Source organism: Botrytis fragariae (assembly GCF_013461495.1).
Source record: "Botrytis fragariae strain BVB16 chromosome Unknown tig00000037, whole genome shotgun sequence".
NCBI lineage: Eukaryota > Fungi > Ascomycota > Leotiomycetes > Helotiales > Sclerotiniaceae > Botrytis > Botrytis fragariae.
This window is the reverse complement of record NW_023500990.1, coordinates 272,264-289,836: the sequence shown is the minus strand read 5'-3', so window position 1 is coordinate 289,836 and position 17,573 is coordinate 272,264. Positions and strand designations below refer to the sequence as shown.

Genomic DNA, 17,573 nt, shown 5'->3' with positions numbered 1-17,573 from the left:
GACAGTCGTCAAGGAAAATTCACAATGAAATCTATTGTGTGGCAATATTGAGGACACATGCTGTCGAAGTCCTGACGAGATGACTTTCAAAGTCTAGGCTCAGATTTGTACACGACGCTCACACATATAAAAAATAGAATTTACGAGGCAGCATCGCTTACATTATGAGGAACTCGTCTCGGAAGCGGCGGATTTCCCAAATTCATATACGCTCAAACCCAGGATAGAATAATGAAAGTTCGGTCTCACAGCCAAGTCTGATGGATAATTTTTTCGTATTGAACAACAGTATAAGAGTATCTACCTCTGCTTTGAAATTTTCAATCCACCACCACATAGCTTAAAGAACAGCTGGGTGATGAGCTTCAGTGGATCAATCAAGTAAGCCTAATAGGCAAGTTAATTAATCTGTAGTGAACTAAACCTGACCGTTTATCGCAAATCTTTACAATTATACAAAGGAATGAAGAGACGGAAGTGTCCTTGCGAAAATTGCTTTACCGGATTGCAGATTTCTGTTGAAATCAAGTTATTACCACCGTTGTTAGTCACCATCACTTGAGCAGAAACGATACCAGATCATGATACCGAAATTGATGTTCAATCCATGAGGTCTCGAAGAAGCGAGGTATAGAGTAGAAACACTCGCCTCCAGTTTGTTTAGCTAGGACTTCACGAGTAGGGCATCTCCATTGACCAACTATCACAATGTAATCCTCTGTATCACAAATTCAATAACTCAATAATTTGAGAGATCCCCGAGATTAGTGATGAATACCTCAAGCTAAGAACTAAAATAGTAGACATCAACGAAGAACACTTTAACACACATAATACTGAATGGTATACAGACAATTTAATTGTAACTCTTCATGAGTTATCTATCTTCAAACGTTGAAATCCTAATGTATGAATTGTGTTGATGCAATGAACTCTCACTGTACAACTCTCTTCCAGATAACGGCCTGGGATATGACTAGAATGATCAACATACACTTCCACTGAAGTGGAGCTTAAGTAGAAAATCGAAATGTAACAAATTGTTGGATAATCTCGACCCAGGAAGTGGAAAAACAATGAACACGCATTAAAAGTGAGGAGTGAATCATGGTGTGAATTGTAAGATAGCAGCATGAACTGGTTGAACTAATCTATCAATAAGGTGTGCTGCACAATTGTAGAGGGTATTTCGGTGCAAAAAGCTAATGTCCTCAAATATATTTTACCTCGAGTACTAACCGCGGTAACCATTCTTCAACATAGAAGCATTCGTACAATCATAGACAATATCAAACCAACAACACAGACCAGTTGCCGTTCGATCTGACAACGTAGCTTTCTCTCTTTCCTTTCCGAAGATGCCCAGAATGTCATGTCACAGAACACATCAAACTCCGTTATGATAAGGAGTGAAATCATTGTTCTCGAAGTTGCCTATTCATTGTATGACGACCCAAATATGTACACTTCTTTCCCCATTCTCGAATTTAGTTTCCAGTGACCTTCTCTACCACACGATCGGTAATGCTCTTATTCTTCTGTGCCTCGTGCTCCTTGATTTGTTTACTCCAGCTATAATCTTGTCAGTCACATTCCACTTCCAGTATCTTGCAGCCCTCTGCGGCCGGCTCTTCACTCGTCCAGCGTCTCCGAGTTTTCTCTAGAGTCCCATTTGCAAAAATTTAAACCAAACTCACTATCGACTTGGGAAAAACCTTCCCTCTTCCGGAAACTTCGTCCTGAACTCTCTCTCCGCACTCAATTTCCACATTCCAGCAGTAATCCCAACAATGACCGTCGCCATGATCGCGGTATTCGCTTTCCAGTTACCTGGTTGTGAATACCATCCTCCAGCTGGAGACCAGACGTGTTTGGGATATCTAACATCATGTTGTTAGATAATGTGCTTGGGCGGACTTGCTGGTTGGATAAAGGTCGGTTTGGTGGAACTAAAGAACTTACGGAATTTTGCCGCCGCCGCCCTGGGACATTTGTTAGTATTTCCTGGCAGTCATTGCAGTTTGAGGAGGAGAAGAAGATACACACCATTTTTAATCAATTGCGAAATGTGCGAGGGATTTCTTAAGGTATTTGATTCTGGTCAATTTTGACGATGTCGTTCCTCGTTCCTCAGATATCCAGTCCCCACTAACCGCAAAGGTACTAGTGCAATAAACATAGCATCACACACGAGCTTGGGCGAGAAATTTTGGAATTTGTTATCAAAATCGCCGGTCCAATTTCTATCCGCCACAATTACTCGATCATAATTCCTACACTCGAACTGGAAGTGTTGGAAAGGGGAATATAGGAGAAATGATGAAGAGGTTACATTTAGAAAGATGGAGCAACCAATTGCTTTCTCAAAATACTAGATCGGTTTCTACTTGTCCGAGGCGGCATGCTCTAGCACAAAATCTTCTCCCAAGGACGACTTCGATACCTGCATATGTCCGTATGAATTCAACATCTACACTTGCTCCCAAATCAGAAGAGATCGTTTTTGAAGATGGCGAACAATCCCTCGAACCAACAATCCAGCAACCCTCCCCCAAAAAACCCTCCGCGAAAGTAGCAGCTCTCCACGCCCGTCTTTCTCTCCCCTCCAAATTACCCCTCCAAACACTCGCTCAAACCCTCATTACCCCCTCCGCCAACAACAACCCAGCTTTCAATAATGCAGGACTCTCTCGTATTGGAGGCGATCTCCTAAATTACCACGTCTCCGAATATCTTATTTGTACATATCCACGTTTACCATTGGCCGTTTTCTACGCAAGCGTTTTGGCATATAGTGGTCCTGATACTTTACATCTGGTTGGAAGAGATTGGGGTGTTCAACCTGCTTTTGCTCCTGGGCAAGAAGTCGATGTTGGATTACTTCAATACAAACATTTGTCGCCCAATGGAGAGACCGGTTCTACAGGAAAAACTACCAGAAAAGAAGCGCCTTATTTTAGAAGAGGAATGGCATCTAGAGTCGTCTATGATGATGAATTCGGAGACACAGTCAGGAAATCGAATCAAGTCACCAATCCTCAACCAATGAACAATGCCTACGCCTCTTTCGTTAAAGCACTCATTGGTGCAGTCTATCTCCATGCAGGTCGCGCAGCAGCAAAAACATTCATCGAACAACATATCTTATCCCGACACCTAGATCTCGACAAGCTATTTCAATTTTCCCAACCAGTCCGCGATCTCGCCCGTCTATGCGCACGCGAAGATTTTGAAGCACCAGTTGCTAGAATTTTGAGTGAAACAGGTCGACACTCTCGAAGTCCAGTCTTCGTAGTAGGAATTTATAGCGGAAGAGAAAAATTGGGTGAGGCACCAGGTGCAAGTTTGAATGAGGCGAGAATTAGAGCTAGTGTTGCGGGATTAAAGTCTTGGTATCTTTATAGCCCAGGACGTAGGTCGTTGCCAAGTGACATGGAAATTCCAAGTGGAGGGAAAGAGGGAGTGAAGAGTTGGGAACCAGTACATGTGGATATTGGAGAGATCATTGCTTAAGAGCTTCGATTGTATGATGTGGATGTGTATACGACGTGTGTCGATGAAATGAGCACGTGCATGGGACAGAAGAAAGCAGAGAGGAAATTCTTACATTTCTCATCTTCATATTGATATAAATGAGGGGATATGATCAATGGCATGATCTATTGTATATTACTATGCAGTTGCATACTGGGTGGGGGAAGAGCGGCAGGTGATGGTTTACAAATGCATTTGGATGGCGGGACTACAAAATAAAAGCCAAAAGATCTGAGAAGGAAACCAAGCAGACGTGTTGATACCTATAGAGTAAATCAGCAGCAAAAGAAAGAAAAAAAAGACCAAAAATCATATCTAGCTCACTTGATGAATACTCATATGATATATGAACAGATAATGTCTCCACGCAATATATTAGTTATTCCTTCAAGTATACAGACAGAATAAAGGAAGTCATGATTCTTTAAACTTTCATCACGCCCATACAATTTCCCTCTTTTGATTCGCATCAAGCTCCGTTTCTGAAGGTTTCCCAATCACAAGTATTCCCTTCGCTCGAATTGGAATTTTTAAATCCTATGTCAGGAAGTACATGGCATGATGAATCGTTTTACATGTTACATGTAGGTATCATTCAATCTAACCTAATTAGGTCTATCTACCTTCTGCTGTTATTACCTTCTACTTCCCTTCCTTCCCTTCCCCTTCCCCTCCTCTCCCGTCCCCAGACCTCAACACCATCCCCATCATCTGCCCATCATCTACCCATCATCTACCCATCCACCCAACTACCCTATCCTATCCTACTATATAATAAAATAAAACGAGATTCACACATACCCTCCGATCCCATTTATTCTTCTCACTGTCATTTAAATGAATCGTGGTGCTTGGAATATCACATCTTACATAGAAACAGCGAGAGGGGGGTTATCCATCTCGACTCTCGAGCTGAATTACTACATCCACCACCCACAACTCAAGGCTCCCCAAAAAGCTGCAGAAATCACAACAGCAGGTAGAGTAACTGAAACATGAAAGTAGATATCTTGTCAAAGTCGATGTTTTGCTTTTTGGGCGAGGTGGGAGGTAAGGAAAGGTTGTAGAAAGATAGGAATGTTTTGTGAAGTGTAGTGTAGTGGATGAGAAGAAAGAGAAAGGAAGGGTGGTAGAGATGAGGTATCTCTGAACTTCGTACAGAGGATGGTCCGGGGGAATATGAGGATTTAGATCAAAGAATGAGGTTCACAGGTGCTATTGGATAGTGTAGAAAGAGATGCGTGACTTGAACTACAGCAGGATCACTTCCATAGGTAATTAGAGGGAAGCTACCATGCAGTCCGTTCGATTATGAAAGCTTGGTTGATCTTTGAATGTAAGTTTTATATTGTAAAATTTGTTCTCCTCTTATCATTTGCTTTTAGCGAAACGAAAAGGCTTACAAACTCTCAGCTGTATTCGCTAAACCCCTTTACCTATCAATTTTGGGTTTCTTCCCTCATTGTTTGCGCACTTTTCCATCCATACACACGTCATTCTTCAAAATGAAGTAAATGAAATCCCCATTATGTAAATCAGGGCTCGAAAAATCACCACTCATGTACCAATATGCAATGACCATGCCGTGAAATCCATTTTACAAATGCACTGTTGCATAGATGCCCCTCCCACCGAAAAAGAATAAAAAGAATAAACTCGTAAACGCCCTTGAATAACCGTGTCGTTTTGAAACAGGAAACGCAGGAATCAATGTAAGACTGGACCGGATATTATTTAAGCTTGGGCTGGGACCTCAGCTGCAGTCGTCTTCTCTTTCTTATTTTGATGTTCATCGGCTCCTCCATCATCTTCTCTGGCTCTCTTTTTATCGTTTGTTGGAGGTGCGGCGGCAGTTTCTGTAGCAGAAGCTTCGGTCTTGACTTCCTTGTCGTCACTATTTATTCGTTAGTATTTGATATGAAATAGAAAGATATAAAGCATACCCGTTCTTCTCCTTATTGCGATCATCGTTTCGTGGTCCACGATCATTGCGACCACCCTTTCTATCATTGCCATTTCCTCTTCCACCACGGCCACCACGGTTGCGATCACCGCGTCCACCTCCACGACCACCTCGGAATCCGTTCTCTCTGTCACTTTCACGTCTCTTCTTCCAGTCGTTTGGATCACGGTCCCCATCGCCTTCCCCATTACGCTCTTTCTTGACGAAGTTTCCACCGCGACCACGGCCTCTGAAGTTTCCGCGTCCTCCCCGTCCTCTGTGTTGACCTGGAACTAAGGTACCATTTCGGATTTCTTCATTCTTCTCTTCCATATATTGAGTTTTGGACTTGATTTCCAAAACATGCTTTCCCTTCCATTGTGGCTTTGGGTCAAGAGCGAGAAATTTTTGAGCAGTTTCTTCATCCGCAAATTCGACAAAGACAGATCCTTTGAAAAGCTTCTCTTCGGTACGACGAAGACGGACAGAGTTGACTTCACCGTATGGAGCAACGAAAGCTTCGATATCGAATTGGGAGCTGGGCTCTTCATCACCGAAACCCTTAATGTAAACTGATCGTGCCTCACGTTTTGGAGACTTTGCAGATGGATCAAAAGCCTTTACGCGCTTGACAGTCTCCTTTCCTTCCTCTCCTTCAACTACAAGGAGTTTGCTCTGCTTGAGTGCTTCGACGACCAAGGAGTATGGCTGGAATCGCTGCATGCGCTTGAATGAGTGGATAGTTGCGATTGAGACTGGCTTATTCTCTGCACCTCCAGTGGTTTTCATTAAGAATTGATCGGTTGGTAAATTGGAATCACCGAAGTAGAATTCGACCTTCACACAAAAAGAATTAGTAAAGATCCCCCGACATCAAAGCAATTCTCTTACTTGTCGGCGAATTAATCCCATATCATTAGACGCAGGAAGAACTGAAGCGTCATATTTGCTGTTGTTCTGACCGTGAACCTCATTGGCATTTGTCTTCAAAACTCCATTGTCGTAAAATCTTGGCTCGTCATAGTTGAACTTCTTGTCCTTCTTCTCATCTTCCTCCTCCTTCTTGACATCGCCATTGGTAGCCTCTGCGTTCTCTTCCTTGGTTTCAGTTGTAACCTCAGCATCTTCCATCTTGTCGTCCTTGATTTCTGGCTCGATAGCTGATGTTGTTTCTGGCTCAATTGGTGCTGCTGCGGTAGTTTCTGCTTCGATCTTTACTTGATCGTTGGTAGTAGCTGGAGCTGCTGCGACTGGCTCTTGGCCTTCCATGTTGATATCAGACATGATCGTTTGCGAAAAGTTGCGTAACTAATGTATTTTAGTATGTGAATGTAGCTAGCAAAATCGAACGAGTAATTGCGACAATGATTTATCAATTGAAACATACTGTAGATTCTAATTTTATTATCTGAACAGATAAAATCCGTCTTAAGTGACTCGATAAGGCGAACGAGGCGGGGTGAAGAGTCAGATAAAAAAAAGTGTTGCGCGACCCTTGAAGAGGCTGGCAATCTTTTAAGAGATATTATCAAGTAAATTGATAAAGCTCACTGTAAGATCGATCAAAGATATGAATGCTAAGTAAAAGCTTTTAAAATGTAGTTGTATAGAAATTGTTGCAGAATTTCCAATGCGAAAGATTTAGATTGGATTTTATTCAAGAGCTTAAAAGGTTTTGGAAGAAGCTACAGCGATGGAAAATTAATTTGTATGGTCAATTTTTTTTGCTGGTGGAAAACTAAAAGGTCCACGCTAGTGTCATTAGCGTACTTTTTTATTTCGAGGATTAATGAATTTCAACATCATCGTCGTCAAATTGAATCTTTATTCAAGCTTGTTATACTGAGCGACGACCACCTCATATACAATTAATCATGAGGTCAAGATTTCATCAGTTGAAGAAAGTGGTATGTGAGAACTTTGCTTCCTGATATTGCCCTTCCCCGCCCTACAATGCACTTTACATGATCAAGGGACATAATGGGCTAATTATTTCATTCCCCCCTTAGAAAATCCGCCAAACATGGAATAAAATCAATTTATACAATCTCTCAAGATATAAGCCAAGGCCGGAAGGTGTTACATTCTTTCAACAAAAATGGAAAGCAAAGTCGATAAGTCGAGCATACCATGGAGAACAAATTCGAGAGGGGCAATGGTCGAGAATGTTCAGGCCGAGAGCAAAAGCTGTTATCCCTATGGATCATAGATATTTAGCTGAACACGATGGCTCAGAGTTGGCTGCTGGACGAGGATCCGGGGTGGAACAGTTGAACAGTTCTTCTCGTCCACAGTTCAACAAGAATCAAATACCTTATATGTCCATGGTTTACGCACCTATCGAAAGACGATTGGATACAGCTATATTCAGAGCGCTATTCGCAAGCAGTACGAGACAAGCCAGGCAATTCGTCGTTCACGGAAAGGTTAAGGTCAATGGAAAGAAGGTATGGACTCGATGATGTCTAGGGCTAGAATTTACTATATACTCACACAATATCAGATGCCATACCCAGGATATCTTTTAAATCCAGGAGATATGTTTCAAGTGGATATTGAGAGAGTTCTGTTCGCAACCGGCGCCCCAAAAACCGCAGACCAAATCAAAAGTGGTCGAGGACTCAGAAGATCTCTTCGCGCAATGAATGATCAAAAAGCAAAAAATGCTGCCGCCAAAAGAGAAAAAGATGCAGCTGCAAAAGCCGCGACAGAAGGTGGTGAAGTCGCAACTCCCACAGAAACTCCTGAATCCAAAGAAAAAGAGCAAAAGGAAAACCTTCGCATGGAATTCCGTACCCTTCAAGAACACGCCGACGTTCTTTTAACCGATAGCAAAAATGCCCCATCCGGCAAACGCAAGATCGCCCTCCGCAAACTTAAGCGCGAAATTCGAGCTATTCTCTCCCAACTAAACCGCAAATCCGTTGCAGACTTAACCTCCATGCTTAACTCCTACACCACTAAACTCGCCAAATCCGAAGATTTGGAAACAATTGCTTCAGAAGCCCCCGCAGTCATCAACGCAGAAGACGCACCTGATTACCAAGAAAAGTTGAAATTGGCGATTCAACGTGCGAGGGAAAATCCAATTGATGAATCAAAACCATATATGACGCCTTGGCAACCAAGACCTTACATGAGTGCTTTTGCATTCATTCCCAGGTATCTAGAGGTCAATCAGAAGATTTGTAGTGCGGTCTATCTCAGACATCCAGTAGCGAGACCAGGGTTGAGTGAAGTGCCTAGTCCATTTTCTATGGAATTGTTGCAGTTGGCACATAATTGGTATCTGAGGAGGAGATAGTGGGAGAAGGAATAGTAAAAGTAGGTGGAGGTGGTGAGGGAGGGTTGGAAATACCTAGTAGTCAACGAATGATGTGACATGTATGAAGATTCTGTATTATACACCCGAAAGCGTAGAGGGGATGAGATCGGTACATGCATGAAAATGAGTTACTAAATGAAGACAAATTCTCAAATCATAATCTTAGGCTGTCACTGATACTCCAAACTGATACAATTTCATACTATAACTTTTCAAATGAGGCTCCGCTGAGTCTCCGGGGGAATCAAGGGTGCTGCATAGGGGAAGCGGAAGCGGAAGCAGATCTTTTGATCACTATACTTCATTATATTGATATAGGAACTAACACTGATCTTTTTACGAAAAATATTGGAATGACGCTCCGCTGGCTCTCCGAGGGCCACTGCCGTGGAGGCAGACTGTTTGGAAAGGACATGTCTTTACATGTGTATATACATATTCTCAAAGCTTAGTGTGTAACGGATTGTAAGCTATGGGCGGAGGAAGGTAGAAATCTAAGGCAGAAGACATCTATGTTAGCCTTCCTACGATTCGTAATATCACGTCCCCAGGTTATCATAATAGGGAAATCTCGAGCGCAGCGAGCCAAGGGGGGTTGGGGGCTTGCCCCCATTCATAGAACTGGCACGTTTGGTACCAAAGTTTCCCATTAAAAAGAAAGATATTACTGAGCCTTCATGGTGCAAGAGACCACTAGAAGTCGGTTATATCATCCTCGGAGCTTTTAATAGACGAGCAACGACGGTGCTGACAAGATGGATTTGAGACAGTTCACATGTCAAAGATCGTTCCTGATAATGATATATCCGATGATAGGCGCAACATTTATGAACAAAAACGTCTGTTTCCTTCGAGGGGGTCAAATGATACTTTGGATGTTTTCAACGTTCCTTTCCGGACGACCGAGGATATACTCGTATATACAGAAAGTACATCGCCCCCTTTCCAAAAAGGTATAACCGGATGGTGGAAGACGGATAATTATGCAAATTTCTCATAATTCATTCCGACAATGGACCACCAGGACTCATCACTTTGGCTGAGAATTTGACCGAAATTTATCCACAATGAAAATGTTCAATGCGACCGAGGGGATTTCCAAATATATTGTGGGGTGTTTGCGGCATTCTTGGATATAGGAACGGCGCGAAGTGGTAACATTGTGGGGGTTTTAGCTTCATTTTTTTGCCTCGGTACTCGCTTCACGTTTCATTGATCCCGAGCCCAAGGCCAAATGTACTTGTTTATGTATGTAATTAGCAACTAACCATAACTCTATCTAAAAGAAGCCATAATCTACCAGTTCCCTGCTACTTTTCCCAAGCAGAATCTCTCTTTAATTTCCATCTACGATAAATCTCTCTGCTCTTCCCCCGTTTCACAGAAACGTCGTTGGTATGTTGAAGTTGTTGGCAAAAGGTCGTACACAGTCTCCGGTGCTCAGAAATAGTTTTACGTCTGCAAGAGTTTCAAGAGTAAGTTTACATGGCCTTTTGTGAGGGATTTGAAAGCTAACGAGATTTTGCAGACTCTAGGTATGGCACCAGCAAATTCGCGGAGCAATAGCTCTCTTCCAGCAGGTACGAATACATTCTCCTTGCGCCCCGCTACCAAGGAGTTGATGGCTGATGATATTGGATGACAGGTTATAAGGAGGACTCAACTAAAGGTCCTATGCTGCGATTCGAGGAATCCCTCCCAAAGCTTCCAGTTCCTACCTTAGAAGAAACAGCTGTTCGATACCTTAAGTCGGTTCACCCCTTGCTTACATCCTCCGAATTACAAAACACCACCAAAGCTGTTCAAGAATTCATAAAGCCAGGTGGAATTGGTAGTAAACTTCAAGAGAAGTTAATTGCTCGTCGAGAAGATCCTAAACACAAGAATTGGATATACGAATGGTGGAATGACGCAGCATATTTGAGCTATAGAGATCCAGTTGTTCCATACGTCAGCTACTTTTATTCTCACCGAGATGATAGAAGGCGGCGCGATCCATCAAAGAGAGCTGCCGCGATCAGTACTGCAGTTCTGGAATTCAAGAAACAAGTGGATAGTGGAACTTTGGAACCAGAGTACATGAAGAAACTCCCAATTTCTATGGAAAGCTATCAATGGATGTTCAACGCCAGCAGAGTTCCCTCGAAGCCAGCAGACCACCCAGTCAAATATGCTGCGGAGGAGAATAAACATATTTTGGTCATTCGAAAGAATCAATTCTTCAAGGTTATGCACGAAGTTGATGGAAATCAATTGAACACTTCTGAGTTGGAACAACAATTCAAGCGTATTTATGAGAAAGCCGAGAAGACGCCAGCAGTCGGAATCCTTACATCTGAGAACCGCGATATCTGGACTGATGCTCGTGAAGTTCTTCTCAAGGCAAACCCATCAAATGCTAAGATCCTCAAAGACATTGAATCTGCTTCATTCGTTGTCTGCTTAGATGATGCTTCTCCAGTTACCCTCGAAGAAAGAGCTCATCAATACTGGCACGGTGATGGCGCAAACCGTTGGTTTGATAAACCTCTCCAATTCATCATCAACGATAATGGTACATCCGGTTTCATGGGCGAACATTCCATGATGGACGGAACACCCACCCATCGCTTGAATGACTACGTAAACGAAGTCATCTTCAACAACAAACTCGATTTCTCCAATCCCTCCATCCGCTCCAACCTCCCCGATCCTACACCTCTCAAATTTCATATCACAAAGGAAGTCCAATCAGAAATCGAGCGTGCGACCAAAGATTTCAACGAGGTCATTGCCGCCCACGAACTCCGCGTACAAGCCTACCAAGGTTATGGAAAAGGTCTCATCAAGAAATTCAAATGTTCACCTGATGCCTACGTACAAATGATTATCCAGCTCGCTTATTTCAAGATGTACGGTAAAAACAGACCTACATACGAAAGTGCAGCAACTCGTCGTTTCCAACAAGGTCGCACTGAAACATGTCGTTCTGTCTCTGACGACTCTGTTGCTTTCTGTAAAGCTATCTCTGATCACACTGTCGAGCCTTCTAAAGCTGTTGCTGCTTTCCGTGCTGCTATCAATTCGCATGTGGAATATATTACAGCTGCTAGTGATGGAAAGGGTGTTGATCGTCACTTGTTCGGATTAAAGAAATTGTTGGAGCCAGGAGAGGAACTTCCAGCTATCTACCAGGATCCTACTTATGGATATAGTAGTAAATGGTTCATTTCGAGTTCTCAATTGAGCTCGGAATACTTTAATGGATATGGATGGAGTCAGGTGGTAGATGATGGTTGGGGTATTGCTTATATGATTAATGAGAATAGGTATGGTTTTCCCCGAGTTTCTTTATTTGTTCAAAGTTTCTGTACTAGATGATTATGAGCTAACATGATGAAATAGTATCCAATTCAACGTCGTATCTAAGGGTCTAGGTTCGGAAAGAATGAGCTTTTATCTCAATGAGGCCGCGGGAGATATTAGAGATCTCTTGATGCCTACTTTGGAACCTGCTAAGGCTAAGTTGTAGAGCTTGATATGATATGGATAGGGGTGAGAAAATCTCGATTAGAAAAGAGGATGAATGATATTCAAGCGTGTGTGTTTGTGTGTTTGATAGGAGGATTATAGTTACAGAATAGATTCCCGGGTAGCTGGTTAGATAGCAGTGAGAGAGAGATAATTCGAGTCAATGAAAAGAGAGGTGATTCAAATTATTGAGAGATTGATCTTTGATTGTGCATAACGTGTTTGATTTGTGGAATTTAGTGGTAGAAGGAGAATTGACAAATGGAGTATCTATGTTTCAATTCTCTTTTTTGGGTGAGGGGAGGGGGGGGTTTGTGTTTGTGTTTTCCTTCCGGTTTGCTGCCCGGATTGTGTGGATTGTGTTTGTTACATGTATACGGTTTAATTTGACTGGGTTGTCGATATTACTTACTTTACTTACTTTACTGTCTTTGAAAGTTTGGATGGATGCTGACTCCTAAGGGGTTGATGAATGACGATTGTTGGTTAGGATTAGGGCTATTGATGGATCATGTGCTTGGGCTTGGGTTTCTATGTTATGAGTACTTTGGTGGTGGGAAGGGATACTAGGGTCTGTGTCTGGGTTTGGTGATTGTGGTTGTTGCTGGGGTGTTGTGGTTGTGGTTGTGGTTGTAGTGTTATTTCGATGGTGGGACTTAGGGGAGAAGAAATGGGGGGGAGAGGGGAGACTTGAAGAGGAGATGTGGATATGGATGTCGTGTTGGAATGAGAGCTTCATATACCTACTCGAGTAATCATACTTGAAGTGATTTAAATTCTTATCTGTGTGAGGAATTTAATGTGTATCATTGTGCATTATGTGTTGTATGGTGGATTCGTTTGGATGGTGGGAGATTTAAAGTTTTTCGAGTATTGAATACACAGCTCTCTCAAAATAGATTCGTCAGTAGGTTATTTTCCTTTCATCAGAGCATGGGAGAAGGAAACTGGATGTAAGTATCTAAAGATTTCTATCTGGTGGATTCCAGCAATTCTCTTTTTTTTGATGGTGAGACTGTGGCCTGGAGAAGCGGAGAAGTGAGTGAATCGCTTGTGCGGAAAATTGGAAGGGAGAGGAGGCGGAGGCGGTGGGTATTGTAGGACGGGGGTTGGGGAGAAGGATATAAAATAAGTTTTATCTATTGTCATTTTTCTTTCTCTACGTTTGTGAGTAAAGCACACAAAGACGGATATTCCAGGGATTTGTGAGCGGCGATTTGTAGCCTTGCGATTTGCGGTTTGCGGTTGGGATCAAGATTTGTACGTCGGATAGTAGCTTTGCGTTGATGGTGGGAGTGATGGGCTCTCGTTGATAATAGTAATACATGTTACTGTCGCTGTTGATAAGTCTCACTTGGAGGAGGGGCTCGCTGTCAGTTATAAAAGATTGATTTTTTTGCTATTACTGGGAAATATTGAAGTAAGTGTAGGATAAGATTTCTCTGGGGTGAGAGATATAAGTTTAGTGTCTATTGTGAGACTTTGGTAATGTTTGACTGTTTCGTTTCCCAAATAGATCGAACAGGATAAGCGTAATATCTGATTATTATGCTTATTGTGCGTTGTGAAATCAAGGAAATTGGAGAAGATGTGACTTTGATACCGAGAGGGTGGGAATATCCTGTAAGCCCTGCTTGCGGCTATATATAGGTGTATACCACGTATTGTATACTACATCTCGCTTTTACGTTTCTGAGAACTGGGAGGATATAAGTCTCTCTCATGCCAACTCTCTGTGATCCAAATAAAGATTTTCTGGAGAAATGGTAGCGATGATGAGGTGATAGATCTGACCAGGGCCTCAATGTTTTCTTCTTCCAGTATAGGTTGGTTTGGTTTCTGAGCTTAGCTTTTGTCAGTATTTGCAATCTTTATGTATATTCTGTTATTGTTATTGTTGTTCGAGTGGGACTTGACATTGTCATTAGACGTTAGAAATGATCTTCGATATTTATCTTGAATAAAAGGAATGAACTCGAAATCGGTTCTCAATCCTTCCAACTATATGTATACCAATATAAGCATGAATGCGAAAAACACCACTCTTAGCAAACGAGAGCTCACACCCTCCTACCGGTTGAAGTGTCTGAATGTCTTGGACCTCTGATTGAGAGAATCTGCGTTGAAGAGATTATACAGAGTAAATACGGAATCGCTAGCCGACCTGCTAGATGGACAACATTGCGCTTTGCTATTTTGTCACCGCAGAATGAAATGTTGTTCCGCTGTTCATTTACCCACACTGTTTCTGCTCATTGTTATAAAGGTTCTATTATCAATGTACTCTGAAATTATTGTGACAATAAAATTCAGCAAGTACACAAAATCAACTATCAGATCCTACATGTAGACACAATTGTCGAAATTAGGAGCCCTCAATGAACTGAGATGTCTTAGGGCTAGAGACACAAAGTGTGACGTCGCTCGCTTATTTGCAGGTATTTACACCGCTATCCTCAGTTGGTTGCTAGTCTCTTTCTACGAAGCGAAATTGGGAATGTCAAGAGGAAGAGGATGTAAAGAAATATAAGATTGGCATGATAGAAAGAGTAATCATCCGTTGTCACTCCCTGCTCTACGCCCAAGATCGGTTGATTTGTAATAGCGTTTGGTTTTAAATTTCAGAATATATTTCTTTGACTAAGAATTACTATCAGTCATTTACCAGGTTTGGCTGGTGATTACTCTTCTCATTGTCTTTAATTTTCGTTGCCGTTGTAGTTTTATCATCACAATTTATTATTATTGTCATCTGTCGAACTTACGTTTCCTTGTTTCGTCATGTCGTCAATTCTTATCATACTTTGCTATTTCAGTTAAACATTTGACTCAAAGTCTGAAATTCCTAGTATCTCTTGGATACTTCAACTTGAACACGTTTATACGAAGCTGGCAAACCACTAACTTGTCCCAGAAAGTGGATTTCTGTGGGAGCGATTTCAGTATCCAATCTTGTGGAATGCTAAGGCCCTGCCTTTATAGTTTTGGATCGAGATGAATGCGATATCTTATGAGCTTGTGAAATGCGACGTATTTCGCGTGTAATTTCCAGTTCAGACATTGGAAGTATAAAAGTCTCTATTCTCTCTCCTCGGAGCCATTACAGACATGATTTATGCTACCATTGATAGGATTTGATGGGGATGAGGAGCTGCGTGGATCTTTCTATCACATTCACCATACAAACTTCTGGGCCAGCGTAAAACTCAAAACAGCGACCAGTGTAAGCGTTTGGCTCGGATATTGAACAAGTAGCGTCGCCATTCCTAGATATTTTCAATACGGACGATTAGTCGTGGGTATTAATACACCAGTCATGATCATTATTATCCTCTTATTGCGTCGTAAGATATGCATTTGGTAGTGTCCAGGCCTAAATTTCCCATATCTTTCACTTTTTTACGACATTACTGCTGCCATTCCCAATTATTTCGATCAATTTCACTTCAGCTTTTGGTGATAAAGGTGCCCCCTGAGTGAAAGATTTTGTTCCCTCAACTCGGCGTGCTGTACTTCTTGCACTTCTTTTGTGGGATCATGTCTTGAAAAAATAATGATCACCGTGTAGTCCTCTATTTTCAAATCTTCCCACATATGACTCAGATACAGTCCAGTTTCTGATGATATACTCCATTTTATATAGAGATCTTTGCGAAATTCATCAGTGTGGTGGAGGAGCACAGTAGCAAGTCGATACCTCTTTATTTTTAGATAGATTCGCTTGTTCTATCATCGAGGAGTATAAAGTTTCTGAGTTTGTAAATGGATAAAGGATACATTACGATGCTTTTCTAATATCCAGCAGCCAGAAAGGTTAACTTGATGAACTAATAACAATCCGACTTTAAAGCTTTCTCGAAAGGATACCTGGCACTGAACTGGAGTAGAGTGCATCATCTCCGTTGTCATGAAGAATACTTTTCTGTCGTGGAGTACTCATATCACTTCATTGTTACGACAGACTTGCCATGCTGATTGCTAAACGTCATAGTAGTGCCAATAGATGGGTCCCTAGGTACTATTCACATACAAGACTACTATCCCTAAAAACGACACAACCCATGATCGGTTTCGATTGTGGAAAATTACTTGCATTGGCTCAGGAATCCCCTAAATCGTTAGATTTATATAGTACTTTGGTGCAATATGTGAAAATCTATCTCAGCAATAGAATTTAGAAGATTTAGATTACGAAAGCTACGCTTGAGGTCGCATCTTATGTCTTGTCTTATCACGTCTCCGATACTCGCAATTTGTTATATAAAATGATACCGAGAAAGTTGACAGTCGCTCTTTAGAATATTTGGAAGCAGTTCAAGAGCTGCCGGACATGAATTCCTGTCAAAACTACCGGAGCCACAGGTGATCGTATAGACAGTATTCCAAGCGAGCAGCAAAGCCCGACATTCCTCTTGGAACTTTTGAAACTAGTAGAGCATACCGATACTTCTAATGATTACTATCAATTTTATTTTTTGTTTTCATTGTTTGATTTTATGCTCGTTGTCGCACGATTCTTGTCGAGCATAATCTAAGAACAAGGGTGGCACAGCATTGGGTCTGGTCTTCCTTTTGAAGCATCTAGTTGCACGTTTAGCATACCTTTTGAGTTAATGAGAACCTCTTTCCCTATGAATCGCAATGCAAACCTGTGGATACAGATAGTTCATATCACTTCATTTAAACCATGATCTTGATACCTTACGAATCACCTTTTCTTCAGATCATATTGATGACACAAGTGCTGGGATTAGAGTGCAGCCCTTCAACCGAAAGCTGCTATCTACGAAGAATATCCCAAGCGAGCACAAATTGATAAGTAGTCTTCTGAAAAGATTCTTAGCGGAAGCGTGAAGAACTCACGATGCAAGAACACAGGACTGACAGGCGCAGCTCAGCTTTTTAGGAAGTAGAATCTTGTCGCGCAATAAGGTATTGACTACTAGCGAATATTCAGACGAAGGTATTACTTGTACGATTATCACTTAATGATTGGTTATTGTCAACATGAGTAGCGTCATCATTTATTATAGGATCGTTGTCAACTTACAGCAATACCCCGATATGAGCCACCCATCAAGAATCTTTTCTCTCGCATAGTTCATACTCGATGAAATGATTCAGTCAAATATTTGTAGGGAGTTTTCAACCCTTTAGAAGAGTTTAGCTATCATGAATTGACAGTGAACGACAGAAGTATCATGCTTGCATACTGAACAATTTCAGAAATCTCAAGTTATATAGCCAGTACACAAGAAAATG

The 17,573-nt window shown here is 41.8% G+C and overlaps 5 protein-coding genes across 5 annotated transcripts; 3 read left to right on the top strand and 2 right to left on the bottom strand.

Moving 5' to 3' along the window:
• Window positions 1-1,487: 1,487 nt before the first annotated feature.
• On the bottom strand, window positions 1,488-1,991 carry Bfra_011424ca (uncharacterized protein; the record flags this gene model as incomplete). Its single annotated transcript, XM_037341751.1, has 3 exons — window positions 1,488-1,572; window positions 1,698-1,880; window positions 1,963-1,991. The coding sequence occupies 3 exons, from the start codon at window positions 1,989-1,991 to the stop codon at window positions 1,488-1,490; spliced, it is 297 nt and encodes a 98-aa protein (XP_037194608.1).
• Window positions 1,992-2,319: 328 nt separating this feature from the next.
• On the top strand, window positions 2,320-3,513 carry Bfra_011423 (putative mitochondrial 54s ribosomal protein 3 protein; the record flags this gene model as incomplete). The annotated part of the gene is made up of 1 exon (XM_037341750.1): window positions 2,320-3,513. One exon carries the CDS (start codon window positions 2,320-2,322, stop codon window positions 3,511-3,513), a length of 1,194 nt encoding a protein of 397 aa, XP_037194607.1.
• A 1,755-nt stretch (window positions 3,514-5,268) lies between these two features.
• Bfra_011422 (putative rna-binding la domain-containing protein) lies at window positions 5,269-6,760 on the bottom strand (the record flags this gene model as incomplete). The annotated part of the gene is made up of 3 exons (XM_037341749.1): window positions 5,269-5,428; window positions 5,478-6,313; window positions 6,368-6,760. The coding sequence occupies 3 exons, from the start codon at window positions 6,758-6,760 to the stop codon at window positions 5,269-5,271; spliced, it is 1,389 nt and encodes a 462-aa protein (XP_037194606.1).
• Window positions 6,761-7,350: 590 nt separating this feature from the next.
• Bfra_011421 (putative mitochondrial 37s ribosomal protein nam9 protein) lies at window positions 7,351-8,780 on the top strand (the record flags this gene model as incomplete). Its single annotated transcript, XM_037341748.1, has 3 exons — window positions 7,351-7,383; window positions 7,486-7,923; window positions 7,980-8,780. The coding sequence occupies 3 exons, from the start codon at window positions 7,351-7,353 to the stop codon at window positions 8,778-8,780; spliced, it is 1,272 nt and encodes a 423-aa protein (XP_037194605.1).
• A 1,418-nt stretch (window positions 8,781-10,198) lies between these two features.
• On the top strand, window positions 10,199-12,312 carry Bfra_011420 (putative choline carnitine o-acyltransferase protein; the record flags this gene model as incomplete). Its single annotated transcript, XM_037341747.1, has 4 exons — window positions 10,199-10,276; window positions 10,330-10,381; window positions 10,447-12,109; window positions 12,186-12,312. The coding sequence occupies 4 exons, from the start codon at window positions 10,199-10,201 to the stop codon at window positions 12,310-12,312; spliced, it is 1,920 nt and encodes a 639-aa protein (XP_037194604.1).
• Window positions 12,313-17,573: the final 5,261 nt, after the last annotated feature.